General features: G+C 43.4%; 2 protein-coding genes across 2 annotated transcripts; both read left to right on the forward strand.

Moving 5' to 3' along the window:
- Positions 1 to 265: 265 nt before the first annotated feature.
- Positions 266 to 8288, forward strand: ehhadh (enoyl-CoA, hydratase/3-hydroxyacyl CoA dehydrogenase). Its single transcript, XM_079277726.1, has 7 exons — positions 266 to 448; positions 1119 to 1222; positions 2491 to 2660; positions 2935 to 3046; positions 3599 to 3703; positions 5916 to 6257; positions 6599 to 8288. The coding sequence occupies exons 1-7, from the start codon at positions 375 to 377 to the stop codon at positions 7849 to 7851; spliced, it is 2160 nt and encodes a 719-aa protein (XP_079133852.1). The 5' UTR covers positions 266 to 374; the 3' UTR covers positions 7852 to 8288.
- A 521-nt stretch (positions 8289 to 8809) lies between these two features.
- LOC306783847 (UPF0524 protein C3orf70 homolog B) lies at positions 8810 to 19577 on the forward strand. Its single transcript, XM_079277665.1, has 2 exons — positions 8810 to 9321; positions 17113 to 19577. The coding sequence occupies exons 1-2, from the start codon at positions 9138 to 9140 to the stop codon at positions 17802 to 17804; spliced, it is 876 nt and encodes a 291-aa protein (XP_079133791.1). The 5' UTR covers positions 8810 to 9137; the 3' UTR covers positions 17805 to 19577.
- Positions 19578 to 21710: the final 2133 nt, after the last annotated feature.

The raw sequence follows: 21710 nt of genomic DNA on the forward strand, positions 1-21710 counted from the left end.
TAAAATGCACGAAGCCGAATCAAAACTTTCCTTCCTCCGTTCATGTGAATGTGTCCGAGAAACGAGGCTGGATCGACGGCTGGGAGGCGGGGTTAAGGGGAACGCTCGTGCGCTTGCTCTTTGGTCGGCATCGTATGACTTCCATACACGCAAGTCGAACTTGGTTTGTTCCAGGCGCCATTGAGCAACTTTCATAGGAGTGAACGTGGCGCCGCCTCCGACGCTGTAAATCGTTCTGATGATGCATTCACGACCTCATGTGATACAAGTTTGATAAAGGCAGTTCAATCTTGTCAGCGGGAGCGGAGTTACAAAGTTCGTTCTGCAAACCTAAAAGAAGTGCAGTAGCTTGTAGTATTTGTTCGACAGGCTCGATGGCTCAATATACTCGCGTTTCGGGGGTTGTTGGCTTAATTACTCTCCAGAATCCGCCTGTCAACGCACTCAGGTGAGCTGAAGTCAAAAACAAGCCTGCATAGCTGAATTAATACACGATTTACCGCAAATCCATATGTTGGGTGTCAGGGATGCAATCACTTTTCCAGACTTGCGCACGAAAAGGTGCACATATTACTGTCTGCGAAAGAAAATAACATGATTTGTAAACACATGAGAAAAACAATCTAATCTAAAGACTTTTCTTTGATCAATTGTGGAATGTAACTGCATTTGTACTGTTACTATTATTAGTCATACTATTATGACACTGACAAATAATGAGTACTTTAACCTTTACTACTTTAAGTACACTTTGCTGAGAATACTTCTGCAGGCATTGTGCTTGTAGTATTATGGTTTGCGAGCAAAGTCTGATCTCCTGGTAAATGATCTACTGCAGCAGTTAGGGGGTTAAAGGTTTAAAAGGCACCTCAGTTGTTTTTCTCAATAAAAATGTAATTAGCCTGCCACTGCCCCATTTCACAGAAACATATTCCATATAAAATGTATGTCATGTTCGAGATAATGCACGTTATTTTGGGAAGAAGGGCTGTAACAAAAATCTATATTGTCCCTTAAGCCTAGCTATAACAACAATTGAAAGGGTAACACCCAGGTAAACGTCAGCAACATGGTACGCCCAGTATCATGTAAAAATGTGTCTCTTTTTTGATATGCAGTGCAGCGGTGAGGCAGGGCATTGTTGACAAGGTGGAGACAGCACTCAGTGACCCAAAGGTGAAGTCTGTGGTCATCTGTGGCCAGAATGGAAACTTCTGTGGAGGTATGGGCAATTTTATCTTTTTCTTCTATTTCCTGTTAATAAGGAAAATAAGGCTTTGTGGTGGTGGGGCGTGTTCGGGCTCAGCTGCAGAGGGGACGGAGTGGTTCAGGGAACGGTGCTGGGAAGAGGCTTATAGGTGCAGCTGAAACCCATCTTGAGTTGTGTCTCTCTCGCTCTGATATAAAAACACTAGTAGTGACGGAGGCGCGAGAGACACAGACTGGCAGTGTGACAGAGAAGTCGGCAGACTTCAGCAAACCCACGCGGCGTGCGCTCGGAGGAAGGCAGCAGAGCGCACGGCCCAGTCCAGCCTGACATTGTAACCGAATAAAGAACGTTTGAGAACACTATTTGACCGTGTGCTGGCGTCTGTGTGCTCCCAGGGCCCACAGTGGTAGCACGAGTTTGTTACAGGCTTATTGTTACATCCAGATGTCAGTGAGCCTTTAAATATTTGACAAAGATAAGAGTTTTAAAAATCGTTTCAAATGGCAAAACTCCATGACATTCTGCTGTTTGCAAATAATGGCGTTCATTGGTCCCACACCACACACTTGATATCCTCCCTTCACTGATTTTTTACAATCTACAATAAGCAAGAGCATTTGAAGATATTCCAATTGCCCTCTCAAGCAATACACATTCATGCTATTCCAGGTAATAATCTTGAATTTGATTGAATTTTAATATCAGCGTCTATTACATTTAAAACACAGTATTTGGGGAGACAAAAATGTTAAATTGTGTTTTTCTGTCCTGCTTTCAATTGTAATATAACAAATGTCCCGAATTAAACTAATGCAAATGCTTTCGGGCTTTTGTTTTGACTACCACTACAGATTTTTGTGGTGATTTATGGGATACACTTCAGCCTGGAAGCAATCATGGAGGGAAGAAAAGAGAGAGGATATTATTACCCTTGTTTCACATACATTTGCACAGGATTTAATCAAAAACATGCGAGCACAGCATTTACATGGATACATTCACAGGTGCTGATTAGAGCAATAATCGTATGACGAAATGAAAAGTAAATAATGAGGAGGCTTGTTTAAATAACCTTCAATAGTTTGTGTTTATGAAATAAAATGTGCATATTTGTGTTATTTACTCGATAAACATGAAGTATTGAAGAAAATGTCTCTCAAAATCAACATCCAGAAGCAAACATCTTTGTGGAATCAGATGCACTTCTTATTACAATGCTTTGTTTATGTCTTAAAGTTTGAACCCCTGGTAACAGCATGAATTCAATTTTTGCAAAACAGGGGCGGACATCAAGGAGTTCGGGACAAAAATGTTCGGACCTCCGCTGATACCGATGATCCACTCCATCGAGGCTGCGAACAAGCCGGTGGTGGCAGCCATCGAGGGGAGCGCGTTAGGCGGAGGCCTTGAGCTGGCACTCGGCTGTCATTATCGAATTGCGCACTCTAAAGTTAGTCCTTCATTTCTCTGTCTGTCTCTTCGGGTCAGTGTCAAACTGACAGTGTTGTCTTGCATGTTACAGAGTGACTGTGTTCATTTAATTATGTTTCCAGAGTCATTAGAAATAAAACCAGTTCAAAACACAGCCCCGTTTACATTTTTGTGATGTAAAAGGATATTTTCCATGTAATAACCAATGTAATGTATTTACTAAAGCTGTCTCTATGAATGTCTTGATAAACCCACACTGATCAGGACATTCGACAAACTTTGTGTCCTTTCAGGCCAGACTGGGTCTTCCAGAAGTGACTCTGGGTCTGCTGCCAGCTGCAGGAGGATCCCAACGGCTGCCAAGGCTCATCGGGGTCCCAGCGGCCTTAAACCTCATCACCACAGGTAGCAAAGTCAGGTTAACCTTGCCTCACGAATACAGAGTTGATGCTAGAAGTTTAGACCGTTTTTAAAGTACCAAATCAGGTAAATGGAAGTATCAGTAAATATAAAGATATATCTTGGTCTGTTTTTTCTTCCAGGGTTCTGTTTGTGCACCCACATTTTGTCGTGTTTCAGTTGTACTTCGTGCAGACGACACAATTATTAACAACAACTGAACTGTTGGTTGTACATGAACCATGTACACAAGAGTCCAGCTGCTATTATGTAGAGATTGGTTGCTTACTCTGATGACCAGCAGAGGGCAGCATGTGTTTAGTTTTACCGTGCTCACGCTACAGAAGCCATTTCTGTGATTCAATATGTTCCTAATACATGAATTCAGATTGTAGTTTTTCATAATTTTTAAGATTATTTTTGTGTCATTGTTTGATAAATGTCAGAGTCTAACAAGGGATTTTACAGTGACTGGATGGCTCGTTATTCCTTATCTAATAATTTGAAATGTCACATGTCACCCAGATAGACCTTTGATGCCCTTCATGTCTCCCACAGGCCGCCATGTGACTGCCGCTGAGGCGCTGCAACTTGGCATCGTGGATCAGGTTACAGATCACAACACTGTTGACGCTGCTGTGAAGTTTGCCCTGAGTGTTGCAGGTAGGAAACGGAGAGCACAAGGTATAAAATCCACTCGCTCTCTCTTCAGTTTACAAATTGGACTGAGTGAAAGGAAGAGAAAATCTTCCCAGTGCAGTTATTTTGGTCCGACATCAAGAAGTGTCAACTTGTAGGTTTGTGGAAGTTAAAGGAAGCAGAGAACACGGCAGACAGATCCTCCACCGCAGAAGACATCAATGTTTCATGGCCCTGTCAGATGTGCTCTGATGTCTTCACTGCTTTTGCTGTGTTATTCAGAAGGGCGAAAAGGGACATACTTTCCTAGAATATTAATAACAGGCCCTCGCCATTCATTTAGGGGGATGAAGATTTCTCCGTGCACGAGGTTCAGACTCATTTACCCACTGAATGGATCGCTAAAGTGTGCCATGTCCCTACAGTTTACCAGGGATGATTTCACAGTCTGTGTGAAGACTAACCCATTGAGATCTGCTACATGCCACATTATAATACTGACAGATTACGCTAGTAGGTTTAATTGAAATGAAAAATAAAACGTTTAAGATTACATTTTTGATTTTTTTTAAGCTTCCTGTCATCTTTTACTGTTTGCAGCTTACTTGGAAATGACAGCTCACTACTCAGACATTTAAGTTGGTATGAAACCTGTTAGCGTGTGCCTAACAGCTAATTATCTCACTCAATGGCAACAGCAGTCTCCAGGATTGCCTGTAAAACATTTCACAATCAAAAGATGATTGAAGGCTTGTGCTTTTTACAAATGCTTTCCTCCCGACTCGACACTGCCAAGATGACTTTGAGTGGGTGAGCGAGTGAGTGTTTGTAACGCTGAGGCTTAGAGTGAGTCACACAGAGAAGCCAACGGTATCCACGATGGGAGATTTGAGGCGATAAGACTGAAATCTGCGGCAGATACTCCAATACTGATCAGCAGGCGTGTTGAATTGGGACAGGAAATGTGTGTCTAAATATACAAATAAATCGTGTGAATGTTAGTGACATTGAGATGCACGGCTGGTGAGTCAACCAGCACAGAACAATTTAGTCCGTTACATCCATACATGCAATTCGTAAAACACAGCAGTAAAGCTGGTGTATGGGTGTATGGAGGCAAAAAACACATTTGAACTGACGTATGTGTGGGCTGATACACACACGCCACACATGCACAGATTCAAGTCTGCTGGTGACGAGATTAACATTTGTGCCCCAGTATAGTGGCAACATCTGCCCGCTACATCTGCCAGGACGACCAGGCTTTCTACCCGATGCACAACAAATCCATCGACACAGCTCAACCGTTTACAGATCAACCGCTGCAATAATGCCCTCCTGAAGTACATCGGTATCACGTTGCTCTGCCACACCGCATCTCATTGACTTTCCAGAATGTACTTTTAACTGACCATTCATTTTTCTTCCGGATATATTGACACTGACTTTATAAGGCACAATTGTAAGTAATTGGAGACAACAGATCAGATACGGCTGCTCTTCCCTTTAAGCTTTGCCACGGTGACCCAGATTCTGGCCTAGACCCTCAGCTGAGTAATTCAGTGGAGCTGTGAAGGATTCTGACTACTGTCCCATGTAATCATCAGGGGAGGCAGAAATGGGTGTTAAGATGCTTTTAATAAGGTTTTAGCAGAGTCACCTTCTTTTTCATTCTCATTGTTAAATCCCAGCAAACAGGAAGTTCGTGTTGTAAAGTGTTTAGATCTAATATTAAATCCTCTCATGTATTTTCATCTATTGCTCCAGTAGTGTATGATTGCTCACAGGCTTGAGAATCACAAACCCCCCCCCCCCCCCTGCTCTCAGAGTTAGACATTTTGCCAACTATTTTGCCCAGAACCAAATTGTTGCTTTTCATTCAGTTATAGATCGGTGTTATTCAAAGTGAACTGTAACAGTGCACTGGCACTGGAGTCCTTCCAATTATGCTGCTGGTCTTTCTGCTCTTATAAGCTGCGGGTGTTTTGTGATTGAGTGGCCAATTATTTGCAGACTGAGTGTTGTCCGACAAATTGGGGAAAGTGGGGAAAAAAGCTGTACTAATGGAAACTAGGAAGCGCTTTTGTATTTTAGAAAATACAATTATGCAGGTGAGCGTGTATAAAAAATGTCGGTACAGAGTTCATTTTGTGATTTACTTTTAGCAAAATTCAGAGGACTGTAAGTAAAAAGGCAATTCCTCTGGAGTCATGTTTCTTCCATGTTTCTATTTCAGGTCAGTCACTGGATGCCCGTCGTATAAGTACTTACCCGTGTCCACGGCCGTCTGATTTGGATGCTCTGTTTGAGGAGGTGATGCAGAAGGTGCGTCAGAGTGCCCGTGGAGCTATAGCGCCAGTTGCATGTGTCCAGGCGGTGCGGGCGGCTGCCACCCTGCCGTACGCTCAGGGCATGGAGCGGGAGAAAGAGCTGATGGCCACTCTCTTCACCTCAGGCCAGGCCCGTGCCATGCAGTACATTTTCTTTGCTCAGAGAGCCGTTGGCAGGTGGAGGATGCCCAGTGGAGCCAGCTGGGACACAAGCAAGCCCAGGCCCGTAACTAAAGCAGCTGTCATTGGTAAGAGCTTTGGACTTGTAATCTCTGTTTGTCCGAGCTTTCAATAAGCACCAGCACGTTCACTCGTCAAGCTATCTGTGTGGCCTCTGGAAAGTAAGCCCTGGTTTATAGCTCTTCCATGCAGGGAGGATTGGCTGCATGACAACCTGGATATGTGAAGCTCTGCAGCTTGTGCATTAATATTGCATGCTTTGGAAAAACTTCATGCCCCCAGGCTAAAACTATTTACAGTCTATTTCTGTGAGATAAACTTGTATACACTGTCATTGTATCTGTGTTATGTGCAACTGATGATTCTGAGGCAATATTTCTGTCGCCGCCATGTGATTTTGTCTTCAAAGGTCTCGGCACCATGGGCAGAGGCATAGCAGTGGCCCTGGCTCAGACAGGGTTGTCTGTGGTTGCCGTTGAGACCCAGGAGAAGCAGTTGATGGAGGCAAAGCAGGCGGTGTCTAGCATGTTGGAGCGAGGAGCTAAGAGACGTGGGGGGGTTCCTGCGCTTGGTAGGATCAGTTATAGCCAGAGCATCCAGGCTGCAGCGGACGTCGACCTGGTCATCGAGGCTGTGTTTGAGGACATGGCCCTGAAGATAGAAGTATTCAAGCAGCTGACTGCTGTTTGCAAACCAGGAACTCTCCTGTGCACCAACACTTCTGGACTAGATGTGGACCAGCTGGCCTCTGAAACCCCGAACCCGGAGATGGTGGTCGGGATGCACTTCTTTGCCCCGGCCCATGTCATGAAGCTGCTGGAGGTGGTGTATGGGCCACGGTCCTCTCCCCAAGCTGTGGCCACTGCCATGCAACTGGGAAAGAAAATGGGCAAAGCCAGTGTGGCAGTTGGCAACTGCAGCGGCTTTGTGGGGAACCGCATGCTGAAGCTATACCTCGAACAAGCTTCCTTCCTGTTGGAGGAGGGAGCTACACCTGAGTTGGTAGATCGAGCGCTGGAGGAGTTTGGTTTCCCCATGGGTGTGTTCAGAATGTCCGACCTCTCTGGGCTCGACGTGGGCTGGAGAATCAGGAAGGCAGACGGGCTAGCGGAGCCTGGAGAGGCATCCGGGCAATCAGCTAGAATCCGAAAAGGCTACAGGTACAGCCCCATTGGAGACCTGGTCTGTGAGCAGGGACGGTTTGGCCAAAAAACAGGCCGGGGATGGTACCAGTATGAGAAACCCGGCAGTCGGGTGGCCAGGTCCGACCCCTGGATGCACGGCTTTCTGGAGCAGTACCGAGCCCGCCACGGCCTGGTGGCACGCAGCATAGACCACCAGGAGGTGCTGGAGCGCTGCCTCTATTCCCTGATCAACGAAGGCTTCCGCATCCTGGAGGACGGAATAGCTGCAGGACCCGAAGACATCGATGTCATCTATGTGTTTGGCTACGGCTGGCCCAGGCACCGGGGAGGTCCCATGTTCTACGCCAGCATGGTGGGGCTGGCAAAGGTCCTGGAGAGGCTGGAGCATTACCACCAGGCTCACCCTGATGTGCCCTACCTGCAGCCCTGCAGCCTCCTCAGGAGGCTGGTGGCCAGTGGCAGCCCACCTGTCCACATGTGGAGGGAAGTCATCAAGAAACTCCATAGCCAGCTTTGAATCTCAAAGATGTCAGCTTTAATCTCTTTATTCACTTTAATGAGGGCCTTATACTGTGATGATGAGCGGGTAATGAACTGTGATTGTGGATAAAATTGTCTCTTCTGTCTTATCTGTTTCTTAATGTATCCTCCTGTATGTAAAGGGTGGGTGCTCGAAATAATACACACCTTATAATATACTTCAACATGATAAGCTTTACAACGATTGGATGTGTTGCATTATATCGGAGTGAATTAGAATGATAATCTCTACCGCCTGATGCCTCGATAAACACCTGTTTTTTGTCTTTTGTGTGATTTATACAGTCCTATTTGTGTGAATCTGGTACACATGTTGGCTTGTTATTCAGGTGCACGTGTGTGCTGTTTCATTTGATCTGTTTCATCAGTCAAACAATCTGTTGTAGAGAAGAATAAATTAAAACTTCTGCTTTGTGTGGTCTCGGGTTTCTGTTGTTTTTCTACTGACTCAGCTGGAGTGGTGACAGAGAAGAGCTGAGGGAGACACTTAAAAGCTAAACTGCTTTTATATAAATGATTGGCTCACTCCCAAAGTAGTGTCACACCTCAGCAATGTTGAGGTTGCCATCTAGCGGCCCCAAACTCAGCAGCTGGATTAAACATTATGATGCTCCATTTTGTCTGCAAATACACTATTTCTGAACCTTTCGTTGTTTAAAAGCAGGTCAATGCATGACCAAAAAAAACGTCCGGATTAATGAATCGATATGATTGTGAAATAGATTGTTTAATAAGCACCCATTCAGGTATTGTAACCTATTTGAGAATAGTATTCAGATGGACTGGAGTATTTCTGTCAGATCACGAGCCTGCTGTTGTGAAGCCTGGATGTGTGCTTGCAGTGCGCAGAGCAGCTGGCTTTGTGTTGGTGGACTCCTCCCGTCGTGTGATGAAGTTCACACGCGCGCCGTAGTTCCATACGCGCGTCACCAGCTTTGCACAGAGGAGCTTCCCGACGCGAGGGGAGGATGGAGAGACGTGCTGCTCGCGACCACGGGAGGCTTTGAATGTCACATTACACGAAGCTAATTGACGCCCTTTCACTTTTACGAGGTCATGTTTCGACGCTTTGCATGAGCAGTGACCCGGCTGCTCTGGATTCAGAGATCCAGCACCGCCTTTCACGTCCGCCCCCGAGTTGAGAGGCTTCCTGGGCTGCGTGGACGGTACAAAAAAAACACAACGTGACTCGGTCCCTCGCCGTGGTATTGTAGTTCACTCGGACGAAGCTTCTACTTTTTTTGGGATACAGGAAATGTTGGCATGGCCGCCTCGCGAGCACAGAAGTCTCACAAGAGTGAGAAGTTGGACGAGGCGCAGGCTTTGGCCAAGAGCTGCGCGGGGAGACCAGACTTCCTGCCTTGCGATGGGCTCTCCATCTGCGCTACCCACAGCCACGGGAAGTGCTTCAAGCTGCACTGGTGCTGCCACTTGGGCTGGTGTCACTGTAAGTTTGTTTACGTGGTTTGAATAGCTTTTCTGTGTTGCCAGGACTCTCGCGGTCACTGTGGTTGCTAAACTATCTTTGATCAGAGACCTTCGAAGAGACGCCCGAGTATTCAATAGTTTAAACAGTGGAGGCTGCAAAAATGCAGAAGCAGGGAAATATATGTTTCAACGTCCTGGTGTTTAATTATATTCCACTGGTTTTATTTTGACTATTTTATTTGTGTTCATCTTTTATTTACAACCCAAACTGCCGTGATACAGTATGCTGTTCAGTGCAGGCCAGGACAATGTATCGTGACTAAAACAGATTTCATTCATGCAGCCATAATGTTTGAATCTTGAGCTGTCAGTTGTAATGTTGTGTTAAAGTTAAAGAGCACAGATTATTATGATGCTGTTGAGTTGAATTGTCTTTCTGGAAGCGCATGTATCCTGTTAATGATAACGTATTCAATTTTAAAGGTATTTAGGAGTGGGAAACACTTGAACAAGTAAAATAATCTTAATGCTTTTGGTATTCCAGTGTCTTCCAATTGAACGGTATTGAACTCCCAAGTAGGCCTTTGGCTGATACTGTAGCATATGCTAGCCTGTTATGACTGCATCTGTCTGTCTTGCATCTTAAATATGAGACAGAGTATATGATGTAAAACCATCAAAAGGAGTGCACGGACATAATCAGCCTTCCTTTACTTCACTGTTCATGGAGATACTTGAACAAGTGACATCACACTTCATCACTTTCATTTCTGCTTTTAAGGATATGTCTTGTGATATATTTCCGAATGTCTCAAATACAGTAAAAGACCAAAAACCAATAATTCTTTTTTTTCTACTCAGAAATGTTGTTTGTGTTGCCAAAACCTGACGTATCGTATGCCTCTCCTATTTTAAGCACATCCTTTCACATCACTATGAACATGGAGTTTATTTTGAGCCAATCCCACATACACAAAGTGAATACACGACAGCACCAAATGTGTATTAATCCACGGCTGAAAATAGTCCCCAACAAATGCAATATGTATTCCTGTTTGAGTAATGTTTGCTAAAAACTACAGTGCCCAGCTGTTTTGGAAAATATTTTTGGTTTCAGGCTAGAAAAAGCCAGCAATGTCATGAAGGAGATTCTCACCTTCACATCTCTGTCCACTGCAATTTGCAGGTTCCCCTCACAGGACACTCATGCACCACAGGGAGAATAAACCAGCTTAGACTGCTGAATCAGGCAGAAACCGGGCAGTGAGAAAAGTATAGCAGCGTGCTTCCGCATGCAATGCCCACCCGCTGTCCCTACAGCTCACACCCTCCTTTCTAGCTAATGGCGCTGGATGCAAAAGAGTGAAATGTTGTAACGCCCCATAATCTCGTCAGTTTTTCATTTTCAATGCTGCTTTGACTGTCGTCCGGAGTATAAGCTTGTTCTGAGGCTGATAATTGTGCATTCACCACTGGGAGCCTTGCTAGACTGCTTTTTTTTTTAATGACATTTTTAATAGGTTTCCAGGCAAACAAGTACAAAAGGTCAATGCGTAGTGAGACTTTGACACAGCATTTGAATTGTCAAACTCAAATTATTTCCATTATCGTACTTGTGGAGCAGCGATTACCTGTGACTTCATTTCTGGCTTTTCCTCCGTCCTTGTGCCGTTGCAAGCAAACCATTTTCATGTGGTCTTCCTCTCATTTGCTGCTTCCAGACTTCACTTTTTGTCTAGAAAGTGATGCTTTGGCGGCCTTCCAGTGGTTTCCACTCAGTTGTAGCTTTGTTAAACCTTTTGGCTGAGGAAATTGGGAAAACTTGAATTGGATGTATGTGGAGGCAGTGTTCCCAGCTGGTGACAACATCAGTCCAAACCTCTCAGTGGTAATTAGCTATGTTTAGTGTCACCGCCAATATGTCATGTCTGGTGAGAGCTTCTGCTCACAGCAACGCTGGAACCACCTGGTCTGAATATGTTTTCTCTCTTTTTTTATCCTTTACGAACTGATTACAATCACCAGGCAGACCAATGAATTACTCATTAAGAAAGTCTAACCGAGTCCCGAACGGTTGTCAGTCTGCTTGTTCTCTGCCAGTTCCAATTTTGTACATTACAAAGTGTACCGGTACTTCTCTTGTAGGTGCATTTCTAAAGGGAAAATGGAGGGTTGTTGGATAAAGCTCTGCCTTACATTGATTGATTTGCTGACCAATTCAAAATTAGCTGCAGTGCTGAATCATAAAAAGCTTCAGCTATTATTAAAGGGTCGATACATTGTTAGCACAGGCCAAAGGGGATTGATTGGTTGTTCATGTTTGGGAACCACTTTAACTTTGAACTGCTGGTCTGTCAATGCTGGAAACAGGGCAGCTCCAAACTAAAGTTCAACACGTTTTTAAAGGATTATTGTAGAGTGTTTTCAGGTCTGTCATCACTTTTTGTGATTTGTTTGTCTTAGTATCCCCTCATTGCGCCTCAGCAAATGGAAGCACTCAAAGTGGAAGAAATGTAGAAAAAAGACTGCAACATAAAAGATACCCACCTAATGTCTCTCACATAGCCTCATAGTATCTGAGCAGAGCTTTAGAACGCATATTCTCATTGCAACAAGGTCACTTCTTCAAAGAAATCGACTTGATTTGAATATTAAAACCCACGTAGCATTATTATTGTTTCATTAATCCTGGTTACCTCACTGTGACAAGCTAACAGGTGACTAAAGCCTTGTTGTTGTGGTCATGTCTTTTTTTTAAAAGGCAGCAAACAACACCACCTTTATCCACGATGCTCTCTCTCGCCATGCAATAGTGCTGAACCCAAGTGGTTTGGTGTATATGCTCATCACACATTAACCAAGAGAACAACAATTTACGCAGGAGGACATTTAGACATGTCACAGTTGGAGAAGCACAGGTGTAAATGATAGAGACATAATGATGGCTGAATTCCAATTAGCTTCCTCAGTTTCAGGGTCTTCTGTGCCTGCTGGCTCTCTGTCAGGGCATATTGGGACACGAACAGAACAGAGCCATTGTTGATGTTATTGTTATTGTTAGATCCTTAGAGCAGATCGCTGTGAAGGAAGTGCATTCTTTAAAAGTACATTTGGGCATGTGAGTATTTCCTTGAGACAGACTTCAAGAAATCCGAACCTATCCTTTAAGGCCTTCACAGGAGTTATAGCGTAATGCTCACCCTGCACAGGAAAAACAGTCCACAGAGTTGCATTTCTTCACCATGATGACAGATTTAAGAGTGAATTTCAAACTGGCTGCAAGTCAGGAACAGCCGTTTGCCTCTGGAGGCATGAAACAGGAAAGGAGTTTCCCATGATGCTGGGTCAGTCCATCCCCTTCTCTGAAACCTGAAACTTATGTTGTTGCCTCGGCCGCCTGCAGCCTCTTGGACAGATGTAACGCAGCGGATGTGTGCGCGGGCCGTATCCACCGGCCAAATGGGTGCAGCAGCTGTTGATGAATGAAAACAATCTGCTAAAATGATTTTGTTCACCTGATTTTGCCGACACATTGCTTTAAACTGGTGTGTTGCATTTTGCTCAGATTAAGATTTGCTCCGACTGCACATGAAGACTTCTGGCTTTCGCTCAAATAGAGGGGGTTGTTAAGGACTCAGTTACTACTGAGGCTTTGATATAATCTGTTATTGACATGAAATAATCTGTGTGTCATGCCAATTCATTTTCACTACATGTGGAATTTGTCGATAATAAAAAACCTTAAGTAGAGAGAGAGACATTGAGGAGCTACATGCTGCATTATTCAGAGAGACGATCTCCTGTATTAAACTAGACTGTGCAGGAGTCGGCCAGCCACAGGCCACAGAGAGAGAGAGGGCAGAGAAAGGCATGCAAGATGGAGGCAGAGGAGTTGGAGCTACTCATACTTCAGCTCCTCCACCCGCCGTCTCATTAACCTCTTGAACTCTTCATCTTTACCAATTAATATTTTTATAAAACCCTTTTGGCTGTATATAACATTCACTTAAATTAAACTAAGTGATTCCTACGCTTGAATAATTAATCTCAAATTTCCCTCATTTTTATTATAGACATTTTATGATATTTTGCTATCTTTAGACACTTTTATTTGTATTTCCACTGACGAAGTTCACTCCCTAACTGTGAAAGCAGGGGAAAGAGTCACCTCCACTGCTTTAAAAAAGCGCCTGAAATTATAATTACATTTTTATAACAAAGAGCTGCTGCTTCCCCTTTTGATGTACCCTACAGCCTCATTTACATCCCGTCTAGTCCGTGATCTCCTACATCCCCCAGAATGCCTTTCATCAGTCTCTGGTGAACTTCTTGCTTTCAGCGGCTCTTAATTATAATGTGATGAAAAGCTTTCCAGTCGAGAAAACAAGTAAGGAGTCATTTGCTTTACTCAAAGTGCAAAATGCCCTGAGGCTGCATATTATTCTGGTCTATTGTTGCTGCAGTCAGACATTGTGCCTGTGTTTCCTCTGCAGTTGATTTTTCAGAGCAAGATTGTAGTTGTAAAGTGCCGGGTCTGCAGAGAAAACGTGTCTGTTGATGTGTTTCTTTTATTCTATCAGTCTTCATTGCAGCAGGGTTAGAAATGTCTCGTGACGGCATGTTGTCTGTCTGTGGCCAGTTATCTTTCAGGAAGAAAACTATAAACACAACAAATATAAGATATATCACCAGTAGGGGTGTAACGGTTCACAAAATTCACGGTTGGGTTCGGTACGATACAGTGGAGCCACGGTTCGGTACGTTTCGGTACAGTAGAAAACTATAAATGCCAGAGAAATGTACTTTATTTTAAAATATATTTATTCATTACAACTAACATCATGAAGTTATTCTTTGACTTTGAACAATGATGGAACGATACCTGAGAGACCCGTCTTCTGGGGTGTCTTCTTAGCAACACAAGCATAAAAAACAAAACCTGCTCCTTAATGTCATGTAGTATTGTTACTTACATCTTGCTTACATCTTGCAAAAGAGATTTTTAATCTCAATGGGACTACCTGGTTAAATAAAGGTTTTAAAAAAATAAAAAATAAAAGTTTTTATGTTCATTTTGATTCAATCCCACACACACTGTCCTACTGCCATACATTCTCAGCCCACTAAATGTGTATTAATCCACAGAGAATAGTCCCCTACAAATCTGCCACCGCCTCTTATTGCCCTTAAGCAACATTTGCTTAAAGCCATGTTGCCCAGCTGTTTTAGAAAATAATTTACCTTCTTTTTTTAAATTGAGCTCAACAATTCTCGTCTTAGAAAATCAAATGGGTGGGTGGCTGAGATCCATCCACCCATGTTACTTTTACTTTTTTATGGAATTGGTTGGCGATATGAACGAGTATAACTCCAGCCTCACCTTTCATGTCTTGAACCTAAACTAAGTGAGAGGTGGCAAAATGTCCTCAGTGTTGTGGATTGAGCCTTTTTTTCTTTCTTTGTGAGGACATCTGGTCTTTGTTGGTATAGAAATACACACACACACACACACACACACACACACACACACACACACACACACCACACACACACACGCACACACACGCACACACCACACACACACACACACACACAGGGCAGAGGCCGCTTAACAACCGACATTGTAATGCGGGGGCTCCAGCACTGGGAAACACAGGATAGAGTACAACTGAATATCATTCAAGCTGCATGGACAGTGTTCACTGGCTGTCGGTCAGTGTTTGTATACTTGTAGCAACCAACATTTTAAAAGGAATTTTAAATGAAAGGTGCCCTTTTGAGTTTACTTGTAAACAAACCATTATAACTCACCAAAATGTATCGTGCATACAGCCTTAAGGCCTGACAAACGTGCTGCATTTTCTCCCTCATTCAACATTTGCAAAGTGTAAATTGTGCACCTTGTTCATTAATGTATGCCAGCTTGCAGTCTTCTTCTCTGCCGTTGTGGCTGCATTGATCATGTTAGCATGCCGGAACCCACCTGTAAAAACATTGCTCTGTAGCGCTACTAGTGGTCAAAACTTCACACGGTACCTTTAAATGATCATAGTCAGAGTGTGAAAGAAAATAATCCCATTAGGGTTAAAACAAACAAATGTTTTCACGATTGATTCTTCTTAATAGAGACTGAAAACAAAGCATCTTTTAAGTAACTACCACTATTTGTTATAATACTAGTATTTGTTAATGTGCAGCATTTGTAAGAATCTAACTCGGAGTATCTTAGAGCATGCAGTTCAAGTATTTGGAATCAGAAAGTTGTATTTTGGTTAACATGATGATCCTCCTCTTCTCCTTTTTGCTAGACTAAGATTACTCTCACACATCAAGCAAAGTCCTCTGGGGCTGTTTAAAACAGTCATATTTGCAATTTATTGCAAACTAATTGGGCATTCTACACACAAATCTACAGACAGGCTGTGTTCCTTCTGCAAGGCTGTTGAGGACAACCGGCGTTGGTGTTGTGTTGCCCCGTATGTCTTGTATTGTTGTCTGCCCATGCGTCTGTCTCTCCCCCAGTATTGCTCTTGGTATCTGCAACTCCAGATGGATGAATGCAATTAGATGTAATATGCTAAAAACTAAATGCCGTACACATTGCCATCTACAGCTTTAGCTCTCATTTGTTGCCGCTATCGTGTCTGCCTGAATGGCCTCATCTCACTCCGAGCATGGACCATTGAGTTTGTCTCATTAAACAGAGGACTGCTACTGTTCCTCCTCTTTTGTCTGTATCGTTCTAAGCTCCTGTGTTTACAAAGAATACAGACATTAAGCCTCTTTTAATGGTTTCACATGGGTGGATGATGCAGTTTTGTGTCCTTAATAAAGATGTGGTCACCTGAATTAATTTAACCATTCTTGTGGGCAGTAAATAAAGATTTAAGCGGCAATCTTGAAGATTTTCATTTCAATAAATGTCTGTTTAGTCACTGTCTATAGCTGAAAGAGGTAACACAATGGTAATTGAGCCTGTGGCAGAAATACCTGCAAGGCAGGTATTTCTGCCCTTGGCAGCACAACATCCTTTGTGATGTGATAATTGCTACCGCTACCACTTTAAGAAAGGACAGATGATAGGTTATCACAGACACGCTTATGTCTCCCACACTTCTTGACATCAAAAAACGTTGTCCTTGATCGAACCTGACTGAAAACACATGTTTATTCACTACTAATATATTACAATTATATTTCTTTGCTACAACGAACGCTGTGTGAGCTGAGGGGTCAAGTGCAGTTTTACATTGTGGCTTTACACTTGATTGGATGGATGGCTGTATACGCCCTCAAGTGTCATCTATTTGGCCTATCCGTTTCCAGATGACTCAAAAATACTTAGTTTGGGACATGTATTTGGTGCAGTGAACAGAACAGTTGAGGCTGAGACTCAGGATAACCACTTGTAAAATGTATTTTTATTACGCTGTGCCTTCTAAAACAAAGCTTGCTTTAATTAACATTTTCTCAGTGCATTTTCTTGTTGCTGTCGCGATTCCTGCCAAATGTCTCCACATGGTGCCAGTTTGGAGTTTACTCTTTTATTGATTAAAACCTGCATTAAGTGTTTTTTAGTTGCTTTGGGGCAGTGGGAAAACAAGCTGGAAACACAACACTGACATATAATCACCTTTTAAGTTGATGTGGTGAACATATTATTAGGCATAATAGATCCAATATTCATTCTTCTTTTAGCTTTGTTTTGGTGTCTAACAACTCCAGAAATATGTCGGCTTGCTGTTTGGTGTTGAGAGGGAAGCGTACAGTGAATTAATCAGATCCTTTCATTTTTTTTCCCGCCCTTTAGGCAAGTATGTGTACCAGCCCATGACCAACGTGTGCCAGCTGCCCAGTACAAGCGTGCCAGCTGTTGAGACGGACTACAGAAACACCATGGACCTGTCCGTCTCTCTGGCCGAGCGCTTCCTGAAACTCGCCCCAAGCTTCCAGTCCCCGCCTCACCTGGAGTCGCCCAAGTACTGCGTCATTGCCGATCTGTTTGTGGATGACTACATTGTCAAACGCATCAACGGAAAGATGTGCTACGTGCAGCGCCCTCCGCCTCCCTTACCAGAACCTCCTCATCCTCCCACCCCTTCCCCACCTGCTCCCTCTACGCCTCAGAAGCCCCAAAACCCCGCTCAGCCTCGGAAACCAGTGAAGCCTGCACCACCAACCCAACACGGACCTGCGCCTTTGCAGCCGGTCCAGCAAGTGCACAGTGAACACAAACATCCTACCACTGTGGATAAGATAAAAGGCCCCAAAATGGACCACTGCTCCTCTCCGTCCAGCTCCGAGGACTCCGGCATCAACGCGTTGGGTCTGCACTACCTGGAGTCGTGCGAGGAGGAGACGGAGGAGGAGGAGGAGGATGACGAGTTGAGAACAGATGGGAACTCCAGCCCCGGCAGCTTCTGGGATCAGGACGACTGTTCTCTGCTCTCCCCCTCCAAGTCTTTGATAGAGATCATCGAAAAGATTGAAACAACTGTGTAACAACACAATCGACATGGACACCAGCTGTGAGGGAGCGAGAGCTACAGAGCAGAATTAATGAGAATAACACTTAAGGATTTATTCTACAAAGACTAATAGGACACAAACCCCTCTCTGATGCTTCAGCTGGGCTTTGCTCGGTTGTTTGGTTGAATTAGTTTTCCGGCAGGTGGTCGAGGACTGCGTCCGCGCTCGCACACACATCACGTAATCTGTCCACATCCCCTGCATGGAGTGAATTTCTCGAGTTTATTACAACACAGAAGAACGCCACAAGCACAAGAATATTAAGCACATGCACAGTGGACCAAATATAGACCTCCTGTACGTGGTACATACGCACTGAAAAGATTCAAATACACAAGGACTCAATCGTAGGTGCACTTCAGTCAGAGGAAAGTAAGAGAAAAAGTGAGACTTTTCTCTGTGATTTTAGAATATATTACTGGAGCTAAACTTTGTATGAACATAGTTGGTATCAGTAGGTTTCCTGATGATAATGAGCAGTTAGGCCATGCTTAGTGTTCTCCAGTCGTCAGGCTGCCAGACAGACTTTATTCTAATTCAGCTTTTAAGAGGCAGATACGTATGTGTCCCATTTCTAGTTTCTCTGGTCAGTGACTCCACCCACACGTATTAGTAATTCTGACACTTCAGCATAATAGCTACAAGGCCAGCTACCTCTCATGGGCCTAAAGCACATCAGCCCGTTAACCACTCAGCTCCGGGCTCCTGGGACACGACCGCTTCCGTCCCGTTAATAAAAAGATTCCGGGCCGACAGTTTGTGTGCACTTTACTGACACCAACAGCAGCCGGTAGGTAGGTAGGTAGGTCGGTCAGTGTTTGACAATCAAGAAGCACATTGCTACACTGTTCCTGCCAGCGAGGGGCAAGGCTACTCTTATCAAAGCATTTATCAGACATTAACGCATTGTTCTGACCACATATTCTGGTCAACCTGGTCTGGGTTAAATGGGGCGTTAAGCACAACATGACTTGTATTGCCCTCTATTAGCAGCCAAGAAATGAAATAGCACAGACGTGTCTCTGGCAGAGCTACAGTGGCAAAAGAAGGAGTCACGTTGTTACAGCAGAAACTAGCAAAGAGCACCTCGGGATGAGGGAATATATCTAATATATGTATACATATAACCTTATACAACAATAAAACTGAATTGTTATTTGCTTTTTGGGCTTGACGGTGAAATGTGCCGTGAAGCCAGCTGAAAGGGAGTCTGGTAAAGCTATGTTGTGTTATGGGGCAGAAAAATGTCACTTAATGCGCCTTTAATGGAGAAGTATGGAATAGCTTGCTGAGTGTGTTGTGATGTTATAAGAAAAGCACTGAGATATAATGTTTGTGAGACAGACCCTTATTAGTCAGTTAGTAAAATGAAGATGGGCTTGTTCTTTAAAAAAAAAAAAAAACATTTTAATGTTTCAAGTGTTATTTCCTGGAGAGTTATCTGCAAAAATCACTAAAATCTTCACAAATATGTATTGCTACAATATGCTAGATGTAAACACATTCTTTTTCAAAAGGAGTCATTTTGCATGACTGCATTCCTTTGCAGAAGTCCCTCGAGTAAAAAACACAATTTAACAAATTTGTGGTTCAGAGTGTTCAAAAAAGTGAACAAATCATATCTGTCATTCAAATGTTTTTCTCTTATTCAGGAACCTTGACACTGAACACAATCCCTCTTAATGCATCTGAAACTCATGTTATGCTCTTATTATTGTTATATTATTTTCATATGAATAAATCCAAATGAGACACACTTTCTCTCCCTCAACTTGTCTTTTGTAGTCAGTGTGGAGAAAGTTTAAATCTTCTTTGAATAACTTCCTTCTCCTGACACACAGATGACGAATGCTCTCCAGAGATTGAGTGTAATAGCAAAACAAAGTGAGAGATGCACTAAAATTGAGTCATTACTTTAGCTGTGGTTGCTTTTCCTGCTTTTGAAATGTCTCGACGAATGTTCTTTGTTCTTGTTTCGCACATTCCCTCCTTTGTAACCTTTACTTTCTTGCACTGCGCTGGCGTAGAAAAATCACAACAGAGCAAGAGAAAAACAAAACTGAAGTGAGAGGAAGAGTGGAGGTGGTGGAGTTAAGATAACCTGTGCCTCAATTTTATGGTGTATATATTACGGTGTAAGAAATACAATGCCGGTTAGAATCGAGCCCCTCCACCTCTGACCCACAATCTTCCTGTTATTGATCCACACCAGGGATAGCGACAGTCCAGCCATGTCCTCTGGGTCTCTGCACCAGACAGTCTTCATCTAGCAGCTGATTGTATGAGAGACCATGTAAGTACCTCTCTCACCTTGACTACGAGCCCAGATTGATTTCTCCATGCTTCTCTTTTTCCGCTTCATTGAGTCCATCGATTATTTGTACATTAGTGCAAAGAGAAAACCGAGGCCGGGATGAAATGTTCATCTTTTTTTTATATTATGTGCTGTGCAGTCATTATCCCGCTGGGTGAGGAAGAGGAGTGTGCTCTACTGGCTGCTGGAGAGCCTGGATGACAGCACGAGGGAGGAGAGGAGAAAGTGTGAGTGCATGGATGGAGTGCAGCGACAGGCAGAGGAAGCTCAATTAAAAGGACGATGATGATGCAAGCACATGTAAAGTCTTTGCACGGACTTGCGTGTGTGCGTGTGTGTGTGTGTGTGTGTGTGTGAGAGTGAGAGCAGGCACACAAGGTTGCATGTAGTTCAACATCTTGAAATATATTTTTTCAAGAGCTACAGCCAGATTTCATGAAGAGATAGATTGCTGTTACAGTTAATCCCTCGCAGCAAAGTCATTCAATTGGCAGGCTTCAGCATTGGACAACTCACAGACTCTCTCACACGCACGCACGCACGCACACACACACACACACACACACGCACACACAGGACGATACACGCCAAATCAAAAACGCCCTTGTTCAAGGACTGCTCACGCGATCGGTAGAGAGATGTTGTCAGCTCCACTTTTTTTTCTTTTTCCTTTTGATGTGCGTGCCAACAGATTACCTTCCTCAGGAGATTTCCTTTTAATTTCATATAATTGCGCTTTCTCTCTCGTGGCCACTCATTAGACAAGCAAGAACCCAAATACTCAGAGGAGATTTTGGTGGCAAAATCACAACATGGAGTGCCAGCAGTGCATTACCTGAGTAAGGGGAGAACCCTTTGACTGAATCTACTCAAAGCATTTCCTGTAACGAAAAATTTGTTAATTGCACCTTTATTTATTTGATTCAGTTTAAGTCCCTTAAGTCGCTTCTCTCTAAAAAGTTGATTTGGTTTTACACATCGAAGGAATTTAAGGGCGATGATATGCAGGTAGCAGATGACTGTCATTTTGGATTTGCAATTGACATCTACTGTCAATGATATGCCAAATGTTAAAAAAACACATAAATGACAAAAACATATTTTTACACCAGGTATGTGGGCATAATGGGCCATGCACACAACATAAACTCATATCGGCATGTTTTGTTAAAATCACCAGAACTTTATTTTGAATTCTAGTGAACGTCACAGTTTTTGGGGAAATTATAAGTTCATAAAACGACAAACTAAATTTCCATTAACATCATGTGAATGTCATGTAGCTTGAACAAGCTGAAACAGTTACAGAATGTGAATATGTCAAACAGGGCAATGTCAAAAAATAATTTTTCCAACTTCAAAGTAACTTAAGGGGAAGTTAAATGTGGAAACCAGAAGTAAAGGGGTTAACATCATTTATAATTTGACAGTGCACCTCATGGAAATCCATATCAGCTCCCTTCAGGGAACCTGCACTATATTGCAGGCTTCCTCATACAGCCCCATCTCTAATGTGAGACATTCAGAGCCAAACTTCAACAGCAGCAGTCCATCAAAATGGTAAT

Source organism: Melanostigma gelatinosum (assembly GCF_949748355.1).
Source record: "Melanostigma gelatinosum genome assembly, chromosome: 10".
NCBI lineage: Eukaryota > Metazoa > Chordata > Actinopteri > Perciformes > Zoarcidae > Melanostigma > Melanostigma gelatinosum.